Below are 23941 nucleotides of genomic sequence, written 5' to 3'. Positions count from 1 at the left end.
TATATACTGGTAGATTCAGTTTGCTAATATTTAGTGTAGAATTTTTGCATCTATGTTCATGAATAAGATTGGTTTCTCGTTGGCATGCTGTCACTGATATTAAGATTACACTAACCTTCCTCCTACGCTGCTGGTGGGAATGCAGTTTGGTGCAGCCACTGTGGAAAACAGTATGGAGATTCCTCAAAAGACTAGGAACAGACTTACCATATGACCCAGCAATCCTGCTCCTGGGCATATATCCAGAAGGAACCCTACTTCAAAAAGACACCTGCACCCCAATGTTCATAGCAGCACTATTTACAATAGCCAAGGCATGGAAACTGCCTAAATGTCCATCAACAGATGAATGGATAAAGAAGATGTGGTATATTTATACAATGGAATACTATTCAGCCATAAAAACCGGCAACATAACACCACTTGCAGCAACATGGATGTTCCTGGAGACTGTCATTCTAAGTGAAGTAAGCCAGAAAGAGAAAGAAAAATACCATATGAGATCACTTATATGTCAAATCTAAAAAAAAAAAAAAATACAAAACAGAAACAGACTCATAGACATAGAATACAAACTTGTGGTTGCCAAAGGGGTGGGTGTGGGAAGGGATTTCAAAATGTAGAACAGATAAACAAGATTATACTGTATAGCACAGAGAAATATATACAAGATCTTGTGGTAGCTCACAGCGAAAAAAAATGTGACAATGAATATATATATGTTCATGTATAACTGAAAAATTGTGCTCTACACTGGAATTTGACACAACATTGTAAAATGACTATTACCCAATAAAAAAATGTTAAAAAAAAAAGATTACACTAACCTTAGAAAATACATTGGGGTGTGTACTCTCTTCTCCTAATCTCTGAGAGAGCTTGTGTAAGACTAGAATTTTTTCTTGAATGTTTGATAGACTTCTCTGAAGCTTCTGATCTTATGGGAAAAATTATTGATTCATTCTGTTTAATGCTTAGAGGACTATTTCAGTTTTCTATTTCTTTTTTTTTTTTTTTAGTTTTTTTTTTAGGTTTTTTTTTTGTTTTGTTTTGTTTTGTTTTTAGTTTTCTATTTCTTGAGTCTATTTTGGTAAATTATATTTTCTAGCAGTTTTCATCTAAACTTTCAAACATACTGAAAAAACTTTCATTATATCATTTAAAAAATCATTTTAATGAATTAGCATCTATAATGTCTCCTTTTATATTCTTCATATTGATTATATGGCTTTTTTTGTTTTTGTATCAGTTCCGTTTGCATCCAAATCCCATGAGAGTAACACAGATGGATACCTGTTTATGCAGTGGATTGCATTATGAAGAGGAACCCTGATTTCAGAGAACTTGAATGTTACATAGTAGTCAGTAAGCATGCCTGCCCTTTGCTGTAAAGGGGAAAACGACCTTTATTTTCTGAAGCTGTTTGCTAAAAACATCCTTGAAAAGATAGTCTGAAACAAAAAGCAGTTAGTATTTCATTTACAAGACAGGCAGAAATGTGAGCGACCTATAGAGAACTGTGTCTTAGGATTATCTTTCTTTTGTTAGAGGTAATCCTTTAGCAGACATTCTTGCTTTGTTCTTAAATTTAGGGAGAAAGCATTCATTCAGTCTGTTGCTATAATATTGTTAATTGTATAATATTGTTCATAATATTATATAATAGTGTTAATATATAATGTTAGCTGTAGACTTGTGTGTGTGTGTGGATGCTTTTTATCAGGCTGGGGAGGTTCTTCTCTAGACCTATTTTTCTGGGAATTTGTAATCATGAGCAGGTGTTGAATTTTGACACAGTAATTTTCTGCACTGATTGATATAATAATGTGATTTTTCTTCTTTAGCCTGTTAATTTGGTGGATTAAATTGAGTGATTTTTGGAAATTGATCCAGCCTTGCATTCCTGGAATGAGCCTACTTGGTCTCAGCCTGTTCTTCCCAATCACAGAATCAGTCACTCTCCCAGGAGAAAGATCCTGGTGCTAACCCCTTCTGGTGCTTGGCACTTTGGGGACAGGCCTCCTGGGGGAGTCCCTTTCCTCTGTGGACCAGTCTGATTCAGAAACAATTGGCTAGTGCTTCTGGGCCACTGCTTCTCATTCATCCACATCTTCCCAGGTAGCCCTTGCAATCCCAGCTACCCACCCCAACCTCTGACTGCTCAGGTATGGTTCTAATTTGGAATCACAGAGCCAGCAACATTCTGGAGGGAAAGGGACCAGCACACTGAGTCTCCCTGGCTTCCCCCAAATACTCCCACCTGGACAAAAATGCAGCCTGGGGTGTCTCTGGCACTTGGCAGCCATAGCCTGGTACCTGCAACCTCCAAGTCTTTCTTACTTGTTCTCTTATTGTTTGGTTGTGAAACCTTTTCTTCCTTTTTCTTGAATTAGTGCCAGCTTGATTTTGGGGTCTGAGTGATTGGCTCCTCCTCATATCTGACTATAGGGGCCCGGTCAGCTGCCGCACAGCTCTCAGTAGTAGCTGGGCTCTTCCCAGGCACAAGCTGGCAGCACCTTAGTGCCAGGATGCCCTGGGGAAAATGCCTGCAGCAGAAAGTGAGTTGGTGAACATTCAGAGTAAAAATGAATGGATGCAGATATTTTAATGAAATTTCCCTGACCACCAATGGCATTCTCTGCCCACATGGGACCAAGTGCTCCAGGAGACAAATAGCTGGTTCTGCCTGTTCACACTGTCCTAAATACTTGAGCCTTCGTTGATTATTTGCCTGCTCCTTGATTATGTATGGGGGTCCTTGGGAAAATGAAAATTTACTCACAGAGTCACTTTTGATCGAGTTTTAAAATTCACAGCTGTCACTGTTTACACCCAAAGCAGAAGTGCTAGTCCCTGCCCAAATGTCTCCACAGGAACCACAGCCAGCGCCAGCTCTCTGCCCTGCCCTAGTTACTCAGTGAGTGGACTCATTCAGAAAGCGAAGGAGACTGCCACCTTTGGCAGCTTTGCCCGAAGCCTGTGATGCTGACAACCCGCAACTGTCCTAAATGGAAGCAGTCACTGATTTATTTATTGATTGATTCATTCGTAAACAACATACTTAGTGAGCATCTTCTCTGTGCCAGATCCCTGTGCTAGGGCTATGAGGAAGACGAAGATACAATCCCTGCCCCTTCAGGATGACAGTGTCTAATGGGGAGTACCAGTAAACAAAGTGGCATGTATGAAGTAGTGTTGAAAGAACCACAGGAACTTGAAGGAAGCCAGGCTGGGGTGAGGGCAAGTTGAGGGGGTGGGGGTGGCGAATCAGGAGAAGGCTTCCTTGGAGACGGTGGCACGTGAACTGGCAAAGCCATGGGGAGACGAGAGGGACTGGAATGAAGAATGTGGCGAGTGCCATGTTGAATAGTGTGTGCCCCATTGTGGCCAGGCAAGCAGGGAGTCGGCTGGGACTGCAGGGTGGTGGGTCATGGAGTGAGAGCTAAGCCTGTGGAGGTGGGCCAGCCGCAGCTTCTGGCTTCTACCCTTCTGCTAACTACCCTACAGAGCAGATGTTTTCTCATCTTTCTTTTCAGAGAAAATGAAGGCTCAGAAAGGTTGACTAGCTTGCCCAAGGTCAAACAGCTAAGTAGAGGAATAACTCTGTTGGATTCCAAAACTCATATTCTTCACCACTAAAATGAGCTCTACTGCCTCCAGTCTTGGGGAGGACTAGGAGACAGACTGTGTGGGCATCGTGCTGGAGAGATGGAGGTGGGTGTCGAGGTGAGAAATACAAAGATCCGAATTATAGTGGTGGAGACAGAATGGAGTGGTGGGGACAGATCTGAGTAATGTTAAGGAGGCAGGGTTGACTGGTCTTGTTAGAAGTTGGCTGAAGGTGGGAAGCAGGAAGCAGTGATGATTACCTACATGTCTATCCTGGGTGATTAGCTGCTTTTTGCTGAGATTGGGACCTCGGAGAATGAAAGGCTTGGAGCAGGAATATCAGGAGCCTAATTCTGAACATGTCCAGTTACATCCAAAGGGAGATGTTTAGAAGGCAAATGGATGTCAGGGTCAGGCTTTCAGGCTCAGGAGAGAGGTCTGAGCTGCAGCGCAGTCACTCAGCCACTCTGCCCTTCATCCACAAAATGGGAATAATAACGGTGCCCACTTAATCAGCTGATTGTGAGGATTAAATTAGTAAAGAGCTAGAGCAGTACTTTGCATACAGTCCATACTCTATAAAGGTGGGCATTTGTTGTTTCTAGCATCATAGGTGGTAATTAAAACCCTGGGAGTGGATGAGGGACTCGTGGAGGACTAGGAATGAACAAAGCGCTGAGGAGTAGTTTCCAGAGAGAGAGGAGGAAGCCAGGAGAGAATGTGGGGTCTGGGAAGGACAGGACCAGAGTATTCAGGGAGGAGGGTGTGATCAGGCGGGTTTGCAGGTGAGAGTTCATGCCCAGTGAGGCTGAGAAGCAGCTTGGCGCCCGTTCATTGGACAAATATCCATTGGGTACTTGTAAGGCTGCAGTGCTGGTGCCGACTGAGACAGCAGTAAACAAAACAGATGCCAGGAGCGGGCCGCTGACCCGCAATGGAAACTGCAGTGCAAGGGGAAAGAGTCCTCCCATCTGAAGAGGAACCAGGGAGCCCACAGCCTGTCAGCACAGGGAGAAAGCTCCATGATCACATGTCTAATAATGAAGAAACCCAGCATGAAGACTGCCCAGGGAATTGCAGAGAATAGGAGACGGAGCAGTAGCAGCTGGCTTAGTATTCAGACATGCCTCAGAAATGGTGCTGCACCTGGGAACTGTGGTTTTGTCATGCAACCATTTCCAGGACGCTCAGCACTCACCAGGTTTGTTTTACAATTCTCTGCTCCTAGAGCCTGGGAAAACCAGTGTCCCTGTTCTTTCTGTTCACATCCAGACAAGACTGTCACCTGCTGGCCACAGATGATAAGTGTGCCTCAGTGCCGTCCATACACACAGTTTTGCTTGCTTTTCTAGAGTTGGAGTATGAGTAACTTGGGCAAATCACATGTGGTGAGGAAAAGACCAGTCAGGCATCTTCCTGACCAACTACATTCTGTCTCTGATTCCTGTACATTCCGTCACCTCTTTTTACCAAATCCTATTCAAAGCCCAATGTTGAAACGTTACAAATATATTTTATTTTAAAAAGCCAGGCAACAAAGCAGTTAATGTTATGTGCTATGGTGGTAGAAGTGTTGCTGAATCAATGATTACTAGGGTGTGTCTTCCTCTGGTATCTGCTCTTCTGGGCCAGTCTCACCAAGTCCAATTAGCCTGTGTGCCAGCGCTTGAAAGTGTTCCTGTCACCAGAGTTAGAACACCTCTGCACCAGGTGCAAGGGTGGGGGGTGGGCGGACAGTATCAGGCCCCAGGCAGACACAGGTGTTTAGGGCCAGGCAAATGAGACAATTAGAAACAAGTTGCTCCTGGCCGCTCTCCCTTCTGAGGCAGACCACATTCTGTCTGTGGAATGTGTATCTCTCTAAATAAACTTGCTTTCACTTAAAAAAAAAAAAAAAAAAAAAAGAAACAAGTTTTTCCCAAGGACTTTGTATTAAAAAATGTTTTTAATTGTTTGCTTGCTTTGGGTGGAGGTAATTAGGTTTATTTATTTATTTACTTTTAATGGAGGTGCTGGGGATTGAACCCAGGATCTTGGTGCCTGCTAAGCACACACTCTACCACTGAACTATACCCTCCCTCCAGGACTTGGTATTTATAAAAAAAAAAAACTCTGGATGACTGTATAATAAAGCTTATAAATGCTAAATAGAGTGTTGTGGTTGAAGGGCTCATATAATTTTGGGGAAATGTATCTTTTAAAAATATTCAGTAAATTTCTTCTTTTTTTTCAGCCTCTGTAGAGACTGTCAAAAATTGCCAATGCCGACTATATTAGAAGTCATCATGGTGGGGTGTTAGGAAAAATTTTCAATTAGCAATAATCGCACTCGGATAAACCTCATTGGCTATGATACTGCCACTGTGCAAAGCTAAAAAAATATTCAGTAAATTTTTATGTGAGACTATCCTTTGGTGTCTGAGCCTTGCGACTGTTGTGCAGTGAAGTTACCCAGGACCTCTGCCTCTTCCACAGGAGGGACAGCTGAGACCACTCCTCATGGCAGCACAGAGGAGGAAAGCAAAGGCACAAGGTTCTAGGGGGAAAAGCTGTAGGTTTAAAAATGAGATATTGTAGTATTTGCTTGACTCTGTGAAGGGCATGAAGCTGAGAAAACATAATTTTTAAAAATATATTTTATTGTATTAATAATGATGTTGTATAACTTCAGGTTTTGACTGCTGCACGAAACTGGTAAAAACTAAGAGAGTCTTGTTCTCGGAACACTGGAGAGACAGGATAGTGTGGTAGTGAGGAGATGGGAGCAGCAGTCAGAATGCTTGGGTGTGATCCATAACTTTCCCACTTAGCATCTTTGAGACTTTGGACAGGTTATTTAATTGCTCCATGCCTTAGTTTCCTCATCTGTAAACTGGGGATGATAATAGTACGTACTTCTCAAAATTGTTCTGAGAGTCCCAGGAGATGATGAATAGCTGAGAATAGTGCCTGGCAAATAGTCAGCATCAGTCACTGGTAGTGGTTACTAGTTATTATTACTAGTATTATTGGTGCTGGAACAAAGCTCTAGGACGGCACGGACTTAGTTTCATTTGTCACTATATACTCAGTGCCCAGCCCCGTGCCTGCTTCTGTCGAATAAGTAAATGAATAAGTTAAAAACTAAATAATTTAAAAGTAAACCAACAAAGACCATTATCAAAAAAGGGAAAAGAAAACAACATAATGGGAGAAACCATTCCAGTATCCAAAATATATAAAGAACTCTTTACAGTTCAACAGCAAAAAGACAAACAACTCAATTTTTAAAATGGGCATGAGACTTGAACAGATATTTCTCCAAGAAGGAAACATAAATGGCCAACAAGCACATGAGAAGATGTTCAACATCTTTAGTCATTTGGGAAATGTAAATCAAACCCGCAATGAGGTACCATCACTCCATACCAACTAGGATGGCTATAAATATATGAAAAAAGGATGATAACAAGTATGGGCAAGGAATGTGGACAGACTGGAACCCTCATACATTTCCAGTGGGAATGTAAAATGGTTCAGCTGCTGTGGAAACAGTTTGACAGTTCCTCAAAAGGTTAAACAGAATTACCATATGACTTGGCAATTCCATCCCAAAGAGTGAAAACAGGCACTCAAACAAATACATGGACATGTATGTTCATAGCAGCACTATTCACAATAGGCAAAAGAGGGAAACAGCCCAAATGTCCACCAGCAGATGAGTGGAGAGACAAATTGTGATATATGCATACAATGGAATATTATTCACCCACAAAAAGAATGAAGTACTGATACACGCTACACATAGATGAACCTCAAAAACAGACTAAGCAAAAGAAGCCAGATACAAAAGGTCACATACTGTATGACTCCATTTATCTGAAGTATCTAGAATAGGTGAATCCAGAGAGACAAGATTGGTGGTTTCTAGGGGTGGAGGGGAGGGGACGGTGAGCAAATGTTTAATGGTACAGAGTATCCTCTGGGGGTAGCAAAAATGTTTTAGAGCTACACAGAGGTGGTGGTTACACATCACTGTGAATGTATACTAAATGCCACTGAATTGTTTATTTTAAAATGGTTAATTTTATGTTATATGACTCCTCACCTCAATTGAAAAATGCTTTTGTGAAGAAAAAAGAAGAAAACCAATCTAAAAAAAAAAAAAAAACCATAAATACAAACAGAAACAGACTCATAGACATAGAATACAAACTTGTGGTTGCCAGCGGGGGAGGGGGTGGGAAGGGAAAGACTGGGATTTCAAAATGTAGAACAGATAAACAAGATTGTACTGTGTAGCACAGGGAAATATATACAGGATCTTGTGGTGGCTCACAGTGAAAGAGAATGTGACAATGAATATATGTATGCTCATGTATAACTGAAAAATTGTGCTCTACACTGGAATTTGACACAACATTGTAAAATGACTATAACTCAATAAAAAATGATTAAAAAAAAAGAAGTAAACTGAATCTGTGATCAATTTCTAAATAAATCATATTTCTTAATAGTAGGAATCTACATAACTTCACAGATCCAAGAGCCTCAGGAGAATTAACAATGATGTTCGTGCCCACTGCGAGTCTCTCCAGGTCCCTGGGGGACAGGGGAAAAGACGTCACACATTCAAAGACTTGTCAGTGTGTGTACTGTTTGGTCACTTAGGGCCACTGCTTCCCTGCACTAACATTTCTAGTGGATTCCATCACATGAGTGAATGCAGTTTGCTCAGCCATTAATCCTGCTGTGGTGCTTCATGCCTGATAAGCCACACTTCCAACTTCACTATAGGAAACACGATCATTTCATGAGCAAGTCAAGTTAATCATAGGTTCTAGGTTCATTTGAAAAAAAATTATTCTCCAAATGACCATTTTTCCAAATTCACATTTTCATTTTACCATAAAATTATTTTGTATACCTATTTGTTAAATTTTCAGCAATGTTTATTGGATGGTACAGGGGTTTTAAAATATGTCCACAAAGTTTTTAGGAGGTTTCCTTTCGAGAGGTGGAGCCCAATTCTCTCCTCCCCTTGAATGTGGGCTCAGTGACCAGCCTCTAAAGAACACAGTGAAACAGAAGTGACAAGTGCAACTTCTGGGATTAGATTATAAAAGATATTGAGCTCCCTTTGCTCGCTCTTGGATCACTCACCCTGGGAGAAGCCCACGGCCATGTTGTGAGGACACTCAAGCAGCCCTGCAGAGAGGTCCACGTGGGAAGAACTGAGGCTTCCTGTCAATACTCAGCATTAACTTGCCAGGCGGGTGAATGAGCTGCCCTGGAAGTGGGTCCTCCAGGCCCGGCCATGCCTTCAGATGCCCGCAGCCCCACCTGACCACTTGACTGCAACCTCATGACACAAATGGGTGGCCCTGAGCCAGAAGCACTCTGTCAAGCTGCTCCCAGAGTCCTGACCCACAAAAACTGGGGGAGATAATAAATGTTTATTTTTTTTTATCCACTAGGTTTTAGGGTAAGTTGTTATAAGCAATAGGTAATGAATATAGATGCACTGATTTAACTGCTTTTGTAGATTTCTGCAAAGTTTGAATATAATGGCTTTCATTTTTGTCTTCATAGCATTTTAAGGAATCTTCATTTGTCTCTGCCCAAGCTGTCTGTAGCTGCCGGGGTGGGAATGGGAGCAAGGAGGGGGTCCTGGTCCTGCGTGGCCTAGACCGCCTACCCATCATTGGGAAGAGGGGATGGGGAGGGGGTGGGGCAGAGAAAGGGAGGGTAAGGGCCAGAAAAGGGGGCCAACGAAGGGCAGAAAGTGGGTACTGAGGGGCAGAGAGAGGCTGATATCCCTGAGGATGCTGAAGTTGTAGCTTCTCCCAGCTCTCCTAGGCCCTACCAATACAACCAAGAGGAACTGCATACACTTTAGAAATTTTTAAAGGAAACATTTTCAGTAAATTGGTAATTTGGCGAATTGGGCACTCAGCAAATTGGTCATTTAGCCACTTGATTTTTGGCAAGCATACATTTGGCAAATTAATTTACAATGATTAGCCTGCTTCTAATTGTCATACATAGTAATTTTTATGTTCCTAAGGTAGTAATTTGTAACAGATACTAACATATTTACACACACACACACACACACACATATTTCAAATTCCCATCAGAACTAATTTCTCCTTTCAAAAAACTTTGTGACTTTGACATTTCTTTCCTCCGGGGAGGGAGAGCAGTAAGTGAATACTTCTGTGGCTTTAGACTGCTTGTCATGATTAAGTCCCTGCCCACCACTAATTCCTGGAACAGCAGTCCTCCCTGGGAGGAAACTGCCATTTTTCACTTCACAGCAATTATAAATGGAGATAAATTCCAGGCAGGATCACTTTGGAGAAGTCCTCCTTTACTTTTAATTTTGACTCTTTTAGGTTAAATGGGATCATCATTAAAAGAAATTCTGAAATCTTAATTCTATGAAAAAAAAAAACACACACACAACAAAACCCTCAGAAATTTGCAGACGTAGGCCTCAAAACCCTTTCTGCCGCAGTGGGGACTAGAAAGTCATTACTTGGCCATGGTTTCCTCTTCCACTCTTTTTTAAGAAGCTGGAAGGGCAGGGCGTTCCCCACGACCTTTGACGTGGGACTCCCTGACCCACCCCTCTTCCAGGGCCACCTGCATGGGTGTGCAGGAGATGTCATGTTAGGAAACCCAGCTCTGGTAGGCAAACATATTTCAGGGAACTGCATGAAAACATTGAGACAGGGGAGAAAAAGGAAGAAAGAGAAGCTTATCTTACCTAGACAGACACAGAGCCACTGCTGCACACACGCCCCAGCTCCCACACGTCCCACTGTAGTGGGTTTAAAACTTGGCCACAAAATTACTTGACCCTCCCCACCATCGAGATGCAGGGTCTACGTGCTTCCCTGGAATCTGGGCAGGAAGTGATGCTGTAACTTCTGAGGGTAGATCAAAAAAGGCCCTGCAGCTTTGGTCTGGAATGTCTTGGGAGTTCGCTCTCAGCTGCCCGGTTTCAGAATCTGGCCATGGAGCTGAGAGAAGCCTAAGTGACAGGGAGAGGGCACAGGTGGGTGCTGCAGCTCACAGTCCCAGCTCTGAGTCCCACCTTCAAGATCCAGATGATTCCAGCCGCCTTGTGCTGCTCAAGGCAGGCGCCTGGGTGGGGCGTTTACCCCGATGCAAAATTTAATGGAGGGGCCAAGAAATTCAGTAATTGAGATGGATACATTTTAATGCAATTTAAAAACTGAATGCAAAAAATATTCATGAAGAACAACCTATCAAAATGCTAAATACAAACAGGATCAGTCAGAGTGCCACGTGGAGCCACACTGGAGCCTGAGACAAAAGGAAAAGTCAGTAAGAGTGATCCTCACTAGCCTCCCTCTGCTCCCGCTGTGGCCCCTGCTGTCTTCCAGGGGAGGCCCCAGGCATCTTGGAGCAGAGATAATCCATCTTTGCTGTGTCCTATTCAAATTCCTGACCGACATACTATGTGAGTAAAGCAGTGGCAGTTTTATGAGTTTTGATTCGGGTGGTTTGTTATAAGCAATAGGTAACCAGAACGCCCACCCTCTGCTCGTGAGGCTTTACCATCTCCTACTTTGCTTCTCTTTTCCCTCCTCCTCTGAGCCCTCTGCCTTAGCCCTAAGAACACTCAGGAAATAAAGAGTCATTTAAGACACACAGCCTCCACTTGGCCATCTGGGCTGAAAAACTAGGTTTGTAGGGATTTTTTTTAGATTTTTTTTTTTAATGGAAGTACTGGGGGTTGAACCCAAGACCTCACACAAGCTATACCACCCCCACCCCCGTAAAACATGATATTTTAAATTTTATTCCCAATATGATCACTGCCAGTACAAATTAGGGCACACACAATTCAGTCATCCCAATTTATTCATTCAACAAATATTTAAGAGCCTCCTTTTGCCAGTGCTCTTTAGGCATTAGGGATACAATGGCGAACAAAGAAGATGACTCTCCAGGAGAGCTGACTTTCTAACAGAGGACAGACAATAAACAAATAAATAAGGTAATTTCCGAAGGAGGTAAGTGTCATGATGTGATGTGATGGCGGGAGACCTGGGAGGGTGGTGGGAGGGACAGGGAAGCTTTATAGAGAGCGGTTGGAAGGCCTCTCTCAGAGGTGATGTCTGAGCTGACACTTGAAATTTGAGAAGTTGACCATCAACCCGAGGTCTGGGGGAAGCACCTTCTAGAAGCAGGCCATAGCAGGTGTTTAGATTTCAGTCTAGGTGCACTGGGAAGCTAAGGAGTGACGTCTAGTTTATATTTCAAAAATGATCATTCTGGCTGCCATGGGAGAGTGGATTACAGGGACCCAGAGTGAAAGCGGAAAGATAAATTAGGAGACAGGACAGGAGGGTGGATTAGTTTAGGGTGGTCACAGCGAGGGTAGAGCCTAGAGGACTTGATAAGGATGGGATGGGGTGGGAGGTGAGAGAAAGCAGGTCGTCTGGTATCAGTCCTACGCTTCTTACTTGAGCAATTGAGTTGGCGGTGGTACCTTTTACTGAAAATAGGAGAAAGAACATGTTTCGGAAGGAAAATCAAATAGTCTTTTTTCGGCTAGAAATTTCAGATGCCTATTAGACATTTATGGAGATATCAAGACTAGAGAAACAGACTTGGAAGCTGAATCTGTGACACACATGTGGAATGGGAAGCAATGGGGCTAGACGAAATCACCCAGGGAGAAGGTGATAAAGAGATGGGACGTAGGCTGACTCCACAGTGTGGTAGAGAAATAAGAGAAACCAGTAAAGGAGGCATGGCAACACCAGCTGGTAGGAGGAACACCAGAAGCGGTGTCACAGAAGCCAAGAGAAGAGAGCGAGTTGCTTTTTGACCAACTGGGTCAAGAGCAGCTGAGAGATCACGTAGGGAGAAAGTGGGAAAATGAGGTGCTGGAGGGGAACTTGGGGTCAAAGAGGGGTGTGCATCCCTAAACACTGTAAGTTAATTTTACGTTTTTTGAGGGGGACAGTCTTTTAAATCTATTTTAATCCATACATGACCAAAGAGGGGCTCTTTTTGAAGCTGTGAGATATGGAGCATATTTGCATGTCAGTGGAGATGAATCACCAGATAAGGAGAGAGCGGGAGGTCTGCGGGAGCGAACTTCAGAGGATAAGCAGAAGTAGAGGAGGTGGTTGTGCCAGGAGCAGGAACACTGCGCTGTAATGGGAAAGAGGGCAGAGGACGTGGGTGACGTCGGGCAGCGTGGGATTTGGAGGTAGGAAGTTCTCCACAAAAAAGGAGGCGGGGTCGTCTCTTGGCTCCTCCAACCACGGGCCCCACTGCAAGGGGAAGGGTCGCCAGGGCTGCCGAGTCTCTCCGCCGCCTATTTTCCCCAGACTCTCCCTGAGGGTTGCACTTTCCCTGCATCCTTCTCAGGGGAAGGACATCAGCCCACCCCCACCAGCACCACCACCACACACATGCAGCCTGAGGGGTAGAGGGCACAGCCTCCGTACCTTCCTTCTCCCAAACCATTCCTTTTTCTCCTCAAAAGCAAACACAAACAAAACTCCAGGACTAGGCATAGTACTTGGCACACCATAGCTGTTCAATCAATATTTGTTTTTAAAAAAACAAACCAACTCCGCCCATAGAGTTAGTCCCTTCCGTTACATCACCCGCTGCCCCTGACTGTTGCCATCGTCCTGGGGGCTGGGGGGCTTCACTTTGTACTTAAAATTTGGTGTCCTCAAACTCAGAGAAATTCATCTCTAATTCTCTCCGGTTACCCCCATTAGGACATCTAAGAGCTGTGAGACCTTCCCTCCCCCGCCTTTGGAGCAGATTCAGTGGAAACTGAGCCCCGTATTCCCGCCCTTCCCTTTCACTCCACCGATCGTGTGAAATAGTCCCCCCTAGTGGACGATCGCTGCATATGCATGCTCTATATTCCCAGTCACACGGAGACTATTTTGAAGCGCCTGGTAAAAACGTATTTCTTTCATTCAACAGACATTTCCTGAACACCTGTTATGAATCTGGCATATCTGAAATGACTTTAAGGTGCACAGTTTCACGGTTATCACACCAGAGACATTAAACCAAAAAGGAAGAGACAAAGCTTCATGATCCTGCCGCCTCGGCCAGTGCTGGTTGTTATGTAAAACGCAGAGGGGATTGGACCCGATGTGGGAGGACGCTGAGCCCGTTCAACTCTGGAAGGGTTCATCAGCAAAACTGAGGCTGAGGCATTTTTTCATAAATCTCTTCAACAACCTTCTACTGAGCACTGCCCTTTATATGCCACGCCCTGAACTGCAAAAAGATGAATCAGACCCAGTTGCTGCCCTGGAGCTGCTCAGAGGGAAAGGCATTTAGGCAAGTAGTCACTAATACAGCATGTATGTGCGGTCCTCACTCCTTCCATCCCTCCCTCCCTCACTCAACAAACACGTACCGGGGACCTAACCCATGCTGGGCACTGTGCTGGGGACACAAGTTACAAAACTATGAGAGCTGCACCCTAACTGTGCACAGTCTGCGTGCAGGCAGGTTACTACGCTGGAGATGACGGCTCCAGTGGAAGGAGCTACTGGAGGGGAGGAGGGTGCAGGAGGAGGTACCAAGGGAAGGAGGCTGGTATTTGGGCAAGGGTTGAAGTCAGGTCGGGGAAGGACTTAGAGAAGAAATGCTGACGCTGAGATGTGAGGATGAGGAGGAATGCTCACTTTGTCACGTGGAGGTGGGGCGAGGGGAGGGAGGTCTCGGCACCATCCAATCCAGTCTCCTCTGGGTTGTTTGTTTAAGTCTCTGACATGATTCCACCACCAGGTCACCCCCTACTCCAATGCCAGTAACAACTCGGCAGCTGGGCCTGACCTTGACTTAGGTGCCTCCAACACTCCATCCCCTCACAGGCAACTCCTCCCCAGCTAGGAGGCATTATTCCCACTGGAAATCAATTCCAACAACTTCTCAACATGGCCGGCCACATACCCCCTGCAGGGGTCAAACAAATACAAAGTTGACAAGAAAGATAAGGAAAGATAAGGCTGGCTTTCAATTTCAACACTGCCTTCAAAAAAACAATCTAGACCGGGAGTGAGCCTCCAGGCCCTTGGTGATCTTCCTCAGAATCTCGCTTGTGTACCTTAACCCTGTACCTGCCTCCTCCTTTGGCCTCTCCCAGGATTCCTGGACCTGGAGCTCAGCCTGGCATCCGGGACACAGGAGTCACCATATGCAGTGACACCCAGACCCATCTTGCTTGCTGGGCCTCTCTGCTCTGGCCTCCTCGGTGGGCCTGTGCACCCTGCTATGTGCCATCTCACTCTCCACACCCAGGGGGTTCCTAGTCCCGTCTCTTTTCTCTCTTTCTGGGGCCTCTCTATCCAGCTGGATCAGCACATTCCATTCTGTTGTCTGAACAACCCTAAGGGCCTCCCAGCTGGCCTCCAGCCTCAAGCCTCCCTGTGGCTCTGGCCCGCCCAGCACACTAGTCCCCGGGCAGTCTTCCAGAGGCGGGGCTTTCCTTTTTCCATTCGCCTGTTCCTGGGTCACTTTCCAATGGCCCCACGCTGCCTACTGGAAGGAGTGCCCACCACTCCATCTGGCGTTCAGGGTGCTCTGCCATCTGGTCCTAGCCTACCTTTCTAGGTCTTCCTGGATGGAGACCTCTACCAGACCTCCACCAAATGATCTCCCTGTGATTCTCCAGACACATCTTGTACTTCCCTATGTCTGGGCCTTCATTTACACCATCCCCCTCTCCAGAATGCCTTCCTCCACTTTCTACCTTCCCAAGTCCTTCCCATTCTCAGCTCAAACACCAGCTCCTCAGCGAACCCTTCCTTGATCTCTCCTGTTGCAAACAGGTTCTCCCATCTCTGAATCACCGCAGGAGCAGGGAAGGATGTAACATCCTGGAAGCGCCCGCCACGTGCTGCATGTTAAAAGCACAGGCTCTGGAGTCAGACGGCTCTGGTTTGAGTCTAGTTAGCTGTGTAACCATGGGAAGCACACTTAATCTGCTGGTGCTTCAATGCTGTAGCCTGAAAAACACAAAAATGCTGATCCCCAGCATTCATTCATTTGAACATTTGAATAGCTAATATGTGCCAGAATCTGTACTCCTGTGGTTTTTTTTGAAATTAAATGGAACGATGCATGGAAAGTGGCTGGCACATAGGTGTACTTGTAAATGAAAACTGATTCATGCTGCCATTGTCCAATCTAGTTTCTAAGAAGAACAGCCCTCAGGGTGATTTCTGTCTGGAGGGAAAGCACCACATAGGACTGACAACCAGAGCCAGCTCTGGACCCAGGCAGACTCTAACAACTGTGAGAGCACCATGTGGCTGATTCCAAGCACAGAACATGACTGTCATTTTCTGAACAACTTGCCCATCAATACTGAGCCAACACCTTCCATCTGCCGAGGCTATCTATATCCAGAACACTCCACAAGGCTCTTTGTGAATAAAAGAAAATGTTTCCGAGTGAATCTGCCCAATTCTCATCGCCACCTTCTGTGATCTGGAGCAGCCCCGGCTTTCTCCCCTACCTTCATACTGGACTTCCAGGTGCATGGTGCTCAGCACCTTGAGCACGTTGTCCACGATGCTGGGGTGTGTGGTCCCGACGATCGACTGGCAAGACAGACAAACAGGACAAGGTGGTTACTCTTTCGATCTAGTTCACCTAGGACAAGTGAAAAGCTGAATGGGGAGAGGGAGGGCAGTGGTGAGTCCCTGAGCCTTGGCCCCCAAACCCAGAGGTAAATTTCTTCTGGAGAGGAGGGGTGGAGGGGCAGGGGCAGCCAGGAACCAGACTGAGGATCTGCTGAGGTTGCCACTGAACCCTCTGGCTCAGGAAGCGCTCAGTCAAGGCCAGGCGGCCACTGCTAGAGGTGGGTACAACAGGTTGGTTATCTTGGCTAGGGGTTGGGCGGGCACAGGCTGTGGAGAGTGAAACTCATCCAAGAGCCTGAATCTTCTCTCCCACAGGACCTCACCCAATCAGGCAAATCCCCCTGTCTGCATCTTCTGCCTCCACCGGAGCACTGGCTCCTGTCCTTCAGCATTCGACGTCCTCACGCTCACCCAGGTTGAACACAGCTGTCCTTCAATTTCGTCTTCTCTGGCTACTGCTCTTCCCCCTTTACACCTAAGCCTCCCGGGGGAAGTCCTGTCTTCATCCTCTGTGCATCCTTGGATGGTCTGCCATAGGACAGTCCCCTAATTCACCAAAACTTTTCCCACTGGGCCCAGCTTTCTGTTCTATCCATCCTCAATCTCTCTGCTGTATTTGACCCAGCTGATCATGTCCTCCATGCTGAAACTCTTTTCCCTTCATTTTCATGGTCCTGTTCTTTCCTGTTCCTGTCCTTTTCTGGCTTTCATTATTCATTTTCAAAGAGGGAGAACGGTGGAATATGGAAAGAGTAAGGACTCTGGACTTAGAGTTGGAGTTCAGTGTACCTAGTAAATATCTTCTGCTTGGTGTGTGGCCTTGAATAAGTCACCAGACACCTTCCTAAGGCTCAGTTCCATCATCTTCATTTATTTTTATTTTTATTATTTTTTGGGGGGGGGAGGTAATTAGGGGTTTTTAATTTATTTTTTAATGGAGGTACTGGGGATTGAACCCAGGACCTTGTGCGTGCTAAGCATGTGCTGTACCACTGAGCTATTCCCTCCCCATCATGTTTAAAATGGGTTGATAATACCTGCCTCCACCAGCCATTGTGAAGACTAAGAGAGATAGTGTAAGCACGCCCCCAGCACAGTGCCTGGCAAGTAGGAGGCACTTAATAAGTGGAAACTGGAAATAATGATGATAATCAGATCTGCTTTGCTGCCCTTCTTTCTCAGCTCACCTCTTAGATACTGGCAGTGTTCTTCTTAACTTCCTTGGTACATTCTACCTGGGTGATCTTATTTACTCTCACTGTTTAGGATATCACTTCTCTGCTCATGAAATCCAAACTGCCATTTTCACCTGGGGTCTCTCTCTGGAGCCTCAGACTTACTGTCTACTGTCCAGTGGGCATCTCTTCAAAGGGTCCTGAGCAGTGATTCCTCAATGAGGCTAGGAATCAGAACTGCCTGGGAAGCTTAACGGCCACTTGAAGGCAGTCAGATTCTATAGAAGCGAGAGTTCGGGATTCAGCATTTTTTGCACAAGTGATCCGTCTCCATATTCTGCAACCAGCTTGGCCTGTTCCTCTGATGGGCACTCGGGAGCCACTGAGACCCAGGTGTACTGGGTCAAAACCTAACTCCTCCCAAGTCAGATCATTGCTCCTGCTCTCTCACGTGGCACACAACTCACCCCGCTGCCTGAGTCCAAAGCTGGGTGTCTTCTTGACTCCTTTTCTTTTACTGCCCCAAGTCCCATGCACTCTGCCTCCGAAATGTCTGTCACCTGGTCACCTCGATTCCCACTGTTCAGGCTGTATCATCTCTTTGATCTTTTAATTGTTTTTTATGGTCCCTGAGCTGTTTTGAGAGCTTTTGATGGTTCATCTCAAAACCACTCTTGGAGCCTCTATTCCCTCCTGACTAGGCATAGTGTCTTCGTGTGGTCACCATGCCTTGAAGCTGACTTTGCTGCATTCTAGGGCTCCGAGAGGAAGGCAGAAGCCAGTGAGAGAAACAGAGCTTTCCCAAGCACTTGAGATCTGGCTTCTTCACTTTACATGCTGTCCACAGATGCCCCATGATTCTTTCCCTATCAAATTGACTCCTTTCATCTTTCCTACAGTCTTTTCATCATCCTTGTTGCTTGTCTCAACCACTTTTAAGTCTGCCAGCATCTTTCTGATCCTTAAGTAAACAGGACAAATCACTCTGCTGGGAGATGTGAACTCTGCCCTGCCTTGGCCTTCTGGAAGTTAACGCTGATTGAACAGCAGACGTGCAGTGGGAGCTAAGCCCTGTTTCTCATGCCTGCGTGCAGTGTGACTGTGGAAGGTAGTTGTCAGGTTACTGCTCTGGGATCAGCCGCACAGGAGCACGCAGCCCGGGCTCACCTGGGCAGTCCTGAGAGTCTGCAGGGACAGCTGCTGAGCTTTCGGGGACGCACAGGGCAGCAACGCTATTAGACCTTTGTACACTTGATTCTGGTACTTGGGATTGCCGTGGACCAGAGAATCCAGCAGAACCTGCACTTCTTCTTGGGTCTCTTCTGACTTAGACTTTGCCAAAAATTCTGCTATGGATCGTACACCTGAGCAGAGAAGAGAGGAAATGCTAAGCTGGAAGGGAATTGTGAAACCAATCCTCATTCAAGGTTACGTAATATGAGGTAATAGGATTAAGATGTATTGAACCAAGCCCATTCAAAGCAAAAGCGAGGCTTTGGTCTCATGCGGTCTTTTCCACCTCGTGGCTGTGTGGCCGGAGGATTTTGTTTCAACATAGGCATGTCAGTTTGTCAAAATCTCTTTTAAGATTTAAAGTGGCTCTGCCAAATGCACAAATAAAACATGCATTTAAAAAAATTGAAGAGTAGTTGATTTACAATATTCTGTTAGTTTTAGGTGTACAGCAAAGTGATTCAGTTAGACATATGTGTTTTTTCAGATTCTTTTCAGTGAACATGCATTTTTGATTGCTGTATGATAATACATGGATAGTGCTCAGCACTAAATATTTTGATAAATACTACCTCCTTTAGTCCTGGAAACTACACTGAGAGGGAGGTGTTAGTCCCATTTTATGGATAAATACACTGAGGCTCAGAGAGGCCAAGGGGGAGACAGATAGGAGAACCATGATGAAAAAGCAGTGAGGGAGGGGCTTCAAAGAGGATGTGTGGGGGATGGCATCTCCTGTACATGCCTCCATCGGAGCCCTTGATAGGACATACTGAAATTACTGGATTATTTACTTTTCTCACCACACTGTAAGCTCTTTGAGGACAAGGATTGTATTTTATTCATCTTTGTATTCCCAGGACCGTAGCGTACACCTACACCACATAGTCAATGATTTTACTTCAATTTCAGTTCTAGAGTTATTCACCAACGGCTCAATAAATTTTTCTTGAATGGATGCACGAAAGAGGATATATTTAAAATGAAGAGGTATTTCCAAAACCACCATGGAAAGATTTGAGCAAATGATGAATCGGGAAAATCATAAATCTGGGTCTGCTGGTGGTGAGACAGACAGGAGCTAATTAAGCCCACTCTACAAAATGCTTCTGGTGCAACCAGTTCCACGACATGTTTCCCTACAGCATGTGCTGGGTGCAGCCCCCCTTTCACCCAGGCCTGGAGGGAGATGCGGGAACTGGCACCCTTGCCATCCACGGTACCCACCGTAGCTTTCACAGATGAGCTCCTTGTACTTCCTGCCGGAGTTTGCAATAACCTGAAGTAGCCTGATGGACTCCTTCTTGCCCTCCTCCTTGATATTCTCCAATGCAAGTATTTCCAAGAGTGTTAGGACACCTCCAACCTCAAGAAACTCTATAAGGTAGTGATTACTGTTCAGAGGGATAGAAAAGTAGAAATAAGACACTTGTCAAGTTCCTTGGCACTAACCTTTCTAAGGGATCTCAAGGATCTTTCTTCATATATTTCTCCTATCCCGGTAATGTTCACGGGTAATGTGACATGGTAGTTTGGAAATTCTTCCCCCCAGCAGGAAATGCAAAAGTTGAATACAATGGACATTTCTTGTGCTTGGCTTTCTAGCATCTGTATCTCTTCTTTTTTAAATTTATTTTTATTTTTTATTAACTTCACTTATGTATTTATTTTACAGTATCATTTTTAAAATTGAAGTATAGTTGAAGTACAATATTATATGTCACAGGTATACAATATAGTGATTCACAATTTTTAAAGGTTATATTCCATTTATTGTTATTATAAAATATGGGCTGTATTCCCCATGTTGTACAGCACATCCTTGTAGCTTATTTTATACCTGATAGTTTGCACCTCTTAATCCTCCACCTCCATTTTGCCCCTCCCCATTCCCTCGCCCCACTGATAATCACTAATTCCTTCTCCACATCTGTGAGTCTCTTTTCTGTTATATTCACTAGTTTCTTTTTTTTTTTTAGATTCCACATGTAAGTGGTATCTTAGTGTTTGTCTTTCTCTACCTGACTTACTTCACTTAGCATCATGCCCTCCAAGTCCATCCATGCTGTAACTAACACAACATTTTAAATCAACCATACTTCAATTAAAGAGCAAGCAAACAACCAAACAACCCATTTAAAATATGGGCAGAAGAACTGAACAGATATTTTTCCAAAAGAGGAAATGCACATGGCCAACAGGCATATGAAAAGCTGCGCAACATCACCAATATCAGGGAAATGCAAATCAAAATCACAATGAGACACCATCTCACATTTGTCAGAATGGCCATCATCAAAAAGAACACAAATAACAAATGTTGGCAAGGGTGTGGAGAAAAGGGAATCTCTGCACACTGTCGATGGGTATGTTAATTGGTGCAGCCACCATGGAAGACAATATGGAGGTTTCTTAAAAACCCCCAAACATAACCACTATATGGCTCAGCAATTCCACTCCTGGGCATACACCCCAGAAAAACAAAAACATTAATTCAAAAAGTGTATTTCTTCTTCTTAAAAGAGCACCTTAACTGTCCCTTGGGGATTCACCCCTCCACCACTCACGAGCCATGTGGTTTTGGTAGGGTGAGCAGAGGACAGAGTGTGTCATCCTTCTGAATGCAGTAGTTGGTGTGGGGCCAGGCATGTGACCTAAGTTGGTCCAATGAAGCTCAAAATCCAGGACTTTCTTGGGAACCCTGGGAAAGACGTGCTCCCTTTTTGGTTTGACTGAGCTAGAAAGATGCATGTCTGGGGCTTCTGAGGACCACAGCACACGGAGGCCTACAAGTACAGGGGAGAGCAGAGCTGAGAAATGGAGAAAAAGAGGGAGACACCAAGGACTGATGACATTTTTTGAGCCCCTGGATCTAGTCAGGCCTGTAATGTGGATTTCCACCTTCAGGGCATTTCAGTTAAGTAGGCTAATAATTTCCACTTTTCACTTGTTCAGTATGAGTTGGTTTTCTGTAATTCATAACCAAGAGGCTGCTAACAATGTGTCAATGGAGAACATGGTATGGAGGAGAAACTAGACCAGGACTACAGCTGCCACTACCTCTGGGTCCATCCTGAGGGCTACTAGGTACCCACTGACAACTAGAAGTCAAAAAAAGACCCATGTGGTATGAATGCCAAGAACACCATGAGCCCAGTGGGCAACCGAGATCCCAGAACCTCTCTAGAACAGAACTCACCTGCTGACGGCTGATAAAAAGACGCCAATGGACCTTAGCAGCTTATCTAAACAAGAGCCAGTCATATAGCTGAACAACAAGTTAAAGAGTGAATTTCAGGGTGGTTTTCCATCCTGTGTCTGATCCCTCATACCACTTACGGCCCAGGATGACCAACTGCATGTCCTTTATCTGAGAGGGGCCACTAGATTGAAGGGGAAGGGACAACACACACACGGGGTTGGGGGGTGGGTGGGAGGTGCTGGGAGGCATGTCATGGTTTCCTAGGAAGCTCTTCTGGGGTAGTTCAGCCACTGACTCCAACAAGCTCTCTAGAGAGTTAAGAGGCTCGATGAATAAAAGGTGCACGAAGGAAGCTGGGGGTCAGTTTTCCAAGCCTCTCTATGCCATGACCATTGCCCTTGGGTCTCAGCACAGTTCATTATTTTCTGCCTCACTCTTGGAATTCTCTAAAAACAATCAGCTTCATCATTAATTCTCAATTTTGTCTTGCTCAAAGCTTTATACTGGAGGTCACTATCTTTATGAAGAATCGTGTGTCTTCCTCATAAGAACAGGGGATGGTGGAAAAATTAAACTGATTTAAAACAACCTCAGTATTTAGTGTTATTTATTTTTTTTAATGTGAGCTTTTGCAAAAAGCTTCATTGTAATAAAGCACCCAGAGCACGCATCAGCTTAGATACAAGGTATGAAATCAAGCCACAACAGAAAAGGAACCAGTCAACAATTACTAGGCTCATAACACATCACAAGCTCTTAGAACACTTAAGAAATTAGCTGAAATTATTGTAGCTCATGGAGGATGACTGAGAGCTTCCAAGACTGATAAAGGCTAATGTAATGGGTTGGAGGTAATGGTGCTTTGTTGAGGGGGAGGGTGCATGAGGCAAATTATCTCGGCTGCACCCTGGTTCCCAGGATGCCAATAGAAGTAGAGACAGATTGGCTCATTAGGAAAGGCTCTTTACTGCAAGAGCAGTGTTTGCTCTGGAGCCAGGCTCCCCTGCCTGTTGCCGTTAGAGCCGGGGCCAGGCCATCAGCCTACCACTCTGCTCCCCCCGAACCCCAGCTCCCTTCCTGCCTCAGTGCCTCCTCAGTGCCTCTTCTTCAGTTACTGGTGAGGCTGACCCACTTTTGTTACCTTCTTTTTCCTCTGTCCCAGGCTAGCCTTTTTTTCATAGCCACTCACGATATATATTTCTAGTCTATTGTTTCCAGCAGTTAGTTCCAGAAGTTTGCCACAACATCAGAGTAGCCAAAAATACCAAGCATTTACTGTGTGCCAGGCACTGCGCTGACTGCTTTGCTTGCTTTGTCTCATTTAATCCTCACTGCACCCCGCAGTGGGTGCTGTTAGTATTTCCGCTTACTTCATAAGGAAATAATCTCAGACAGTTTTATTAATGGCCTGTTCAAGGTCCCCACGTAAAGTGATAGTACTTGGGTTTGAACCTAGGCAGCCTAACTCAGCGTCCAAGTTCTTACAGGCAGGCCTTCCTGCCTACAGACAAGCAGAGGGAGTGGGCCACTGATGCAGATGGTCTCCTTATATGGGGTAGGAGGTGGGACTGCGCCAGGGAGACACCGAAGTAGAGTGGATGGCGTTTCGGCTTTGGGCCAGGCCCCCGTTTCATTCCCTATCTCTGCACCTACTAGTAAACTCAGCCTTTTCAAGGCTCATCTTCCTCATCTATAAAATGGGACAATACCAAACGCCTGTTAGGTTTGGTGTTAGGCTCAAATGAGATATTTGTATAGTACATAGAGTTCAGTGCCTAGAGCATAAAAAGATGCGATATATGGTAACTGATAATTTTTTCACTATAATATATAAATCCTTAGGTTTACTGATCCATTCTGGAAGTTCAAGTTTAAAAAAGGAGTTTGAAGCTAATGTGGGATTAGGTTTGGCAATTTTACCAAACATAATGATGCTATACTGGTTTCCCTTCAAAATCCACCGTAACTGGAGGGCTGGGGAGATGTGGGGCTCCCTGATTCAAAGTGTTCTGTCTCTTCAGCCAGTCTGTTTTCTCTGTTGTATGACAAGGTCACAAAAGGTTAGGGAGTTA

The 23941-nt window shown here is 45.0% G+C and overlaps 1 protein-coding gene and 1 non-coding gene across 12 annotated transcripts in view; both read right to left on the bottom strand.

Annotated features, from left to right (window-relative positions):
- ARMH1 (armadillo like helical domain containing 1) overlaps positions 1–23941 on the bottom strand; it is a 47500-nt gene that overhangs the window by 7565 nt on the left and 15994 nt on the right. For 10 of the 11 annotated variants that reach the window (XR_004324983.1, XM_032494116.1, XM_032494108.1 and 7 more), the window contains 4 exons: positions 21867–21935; positions 19895–20061; positions 18602–18798; positions 16133–16217 (listed from right to left, as the gene is read on the bottom strand). Coding sequence is in view for 10 of the 11 variants with exons in the window: in XM_032494116.1 (XP_032350007.1) it covers positions 16133–16217; positions 18602–18798; positions 19895–20061; positions 21867–21935 (518 nt within the window). In the remaining variant the exon portion in view is untranslated. The remainder of the gene's footprint in view (positions 1–16132; positions 16218–18601; positions 18799–19894; positions 20062–21866; positions 21936–23941) is intronic. The other variant, XM_032494115.1, reaches the window with a different exon arrangement.
- Positions 5843–5982, bottom strand: LOC116668355. The gene has a single exon (XR_004325525.1). It is a non-coding gene; the product is annotated as a U4 spliceosomal RNA (small nuclear RNA).

The sequence above is a fragment of the Camelus ferus genome, chromosome 13, assembly GCF_009834535.1.
Source record: "Camelus ferus isolate YT-003-E chromosome 13, BCGSAC_Cfer_1.0, whole genome shotgun sequence".
NCBI lineage: Eukaryota > Metazoa > Chordata > Mammalia > Artiodactyla > Camelidae > Camelus > Camelus ferus.
This window is presented reverse-complemented; position numbering and strand designations above follow the sequence as displayed.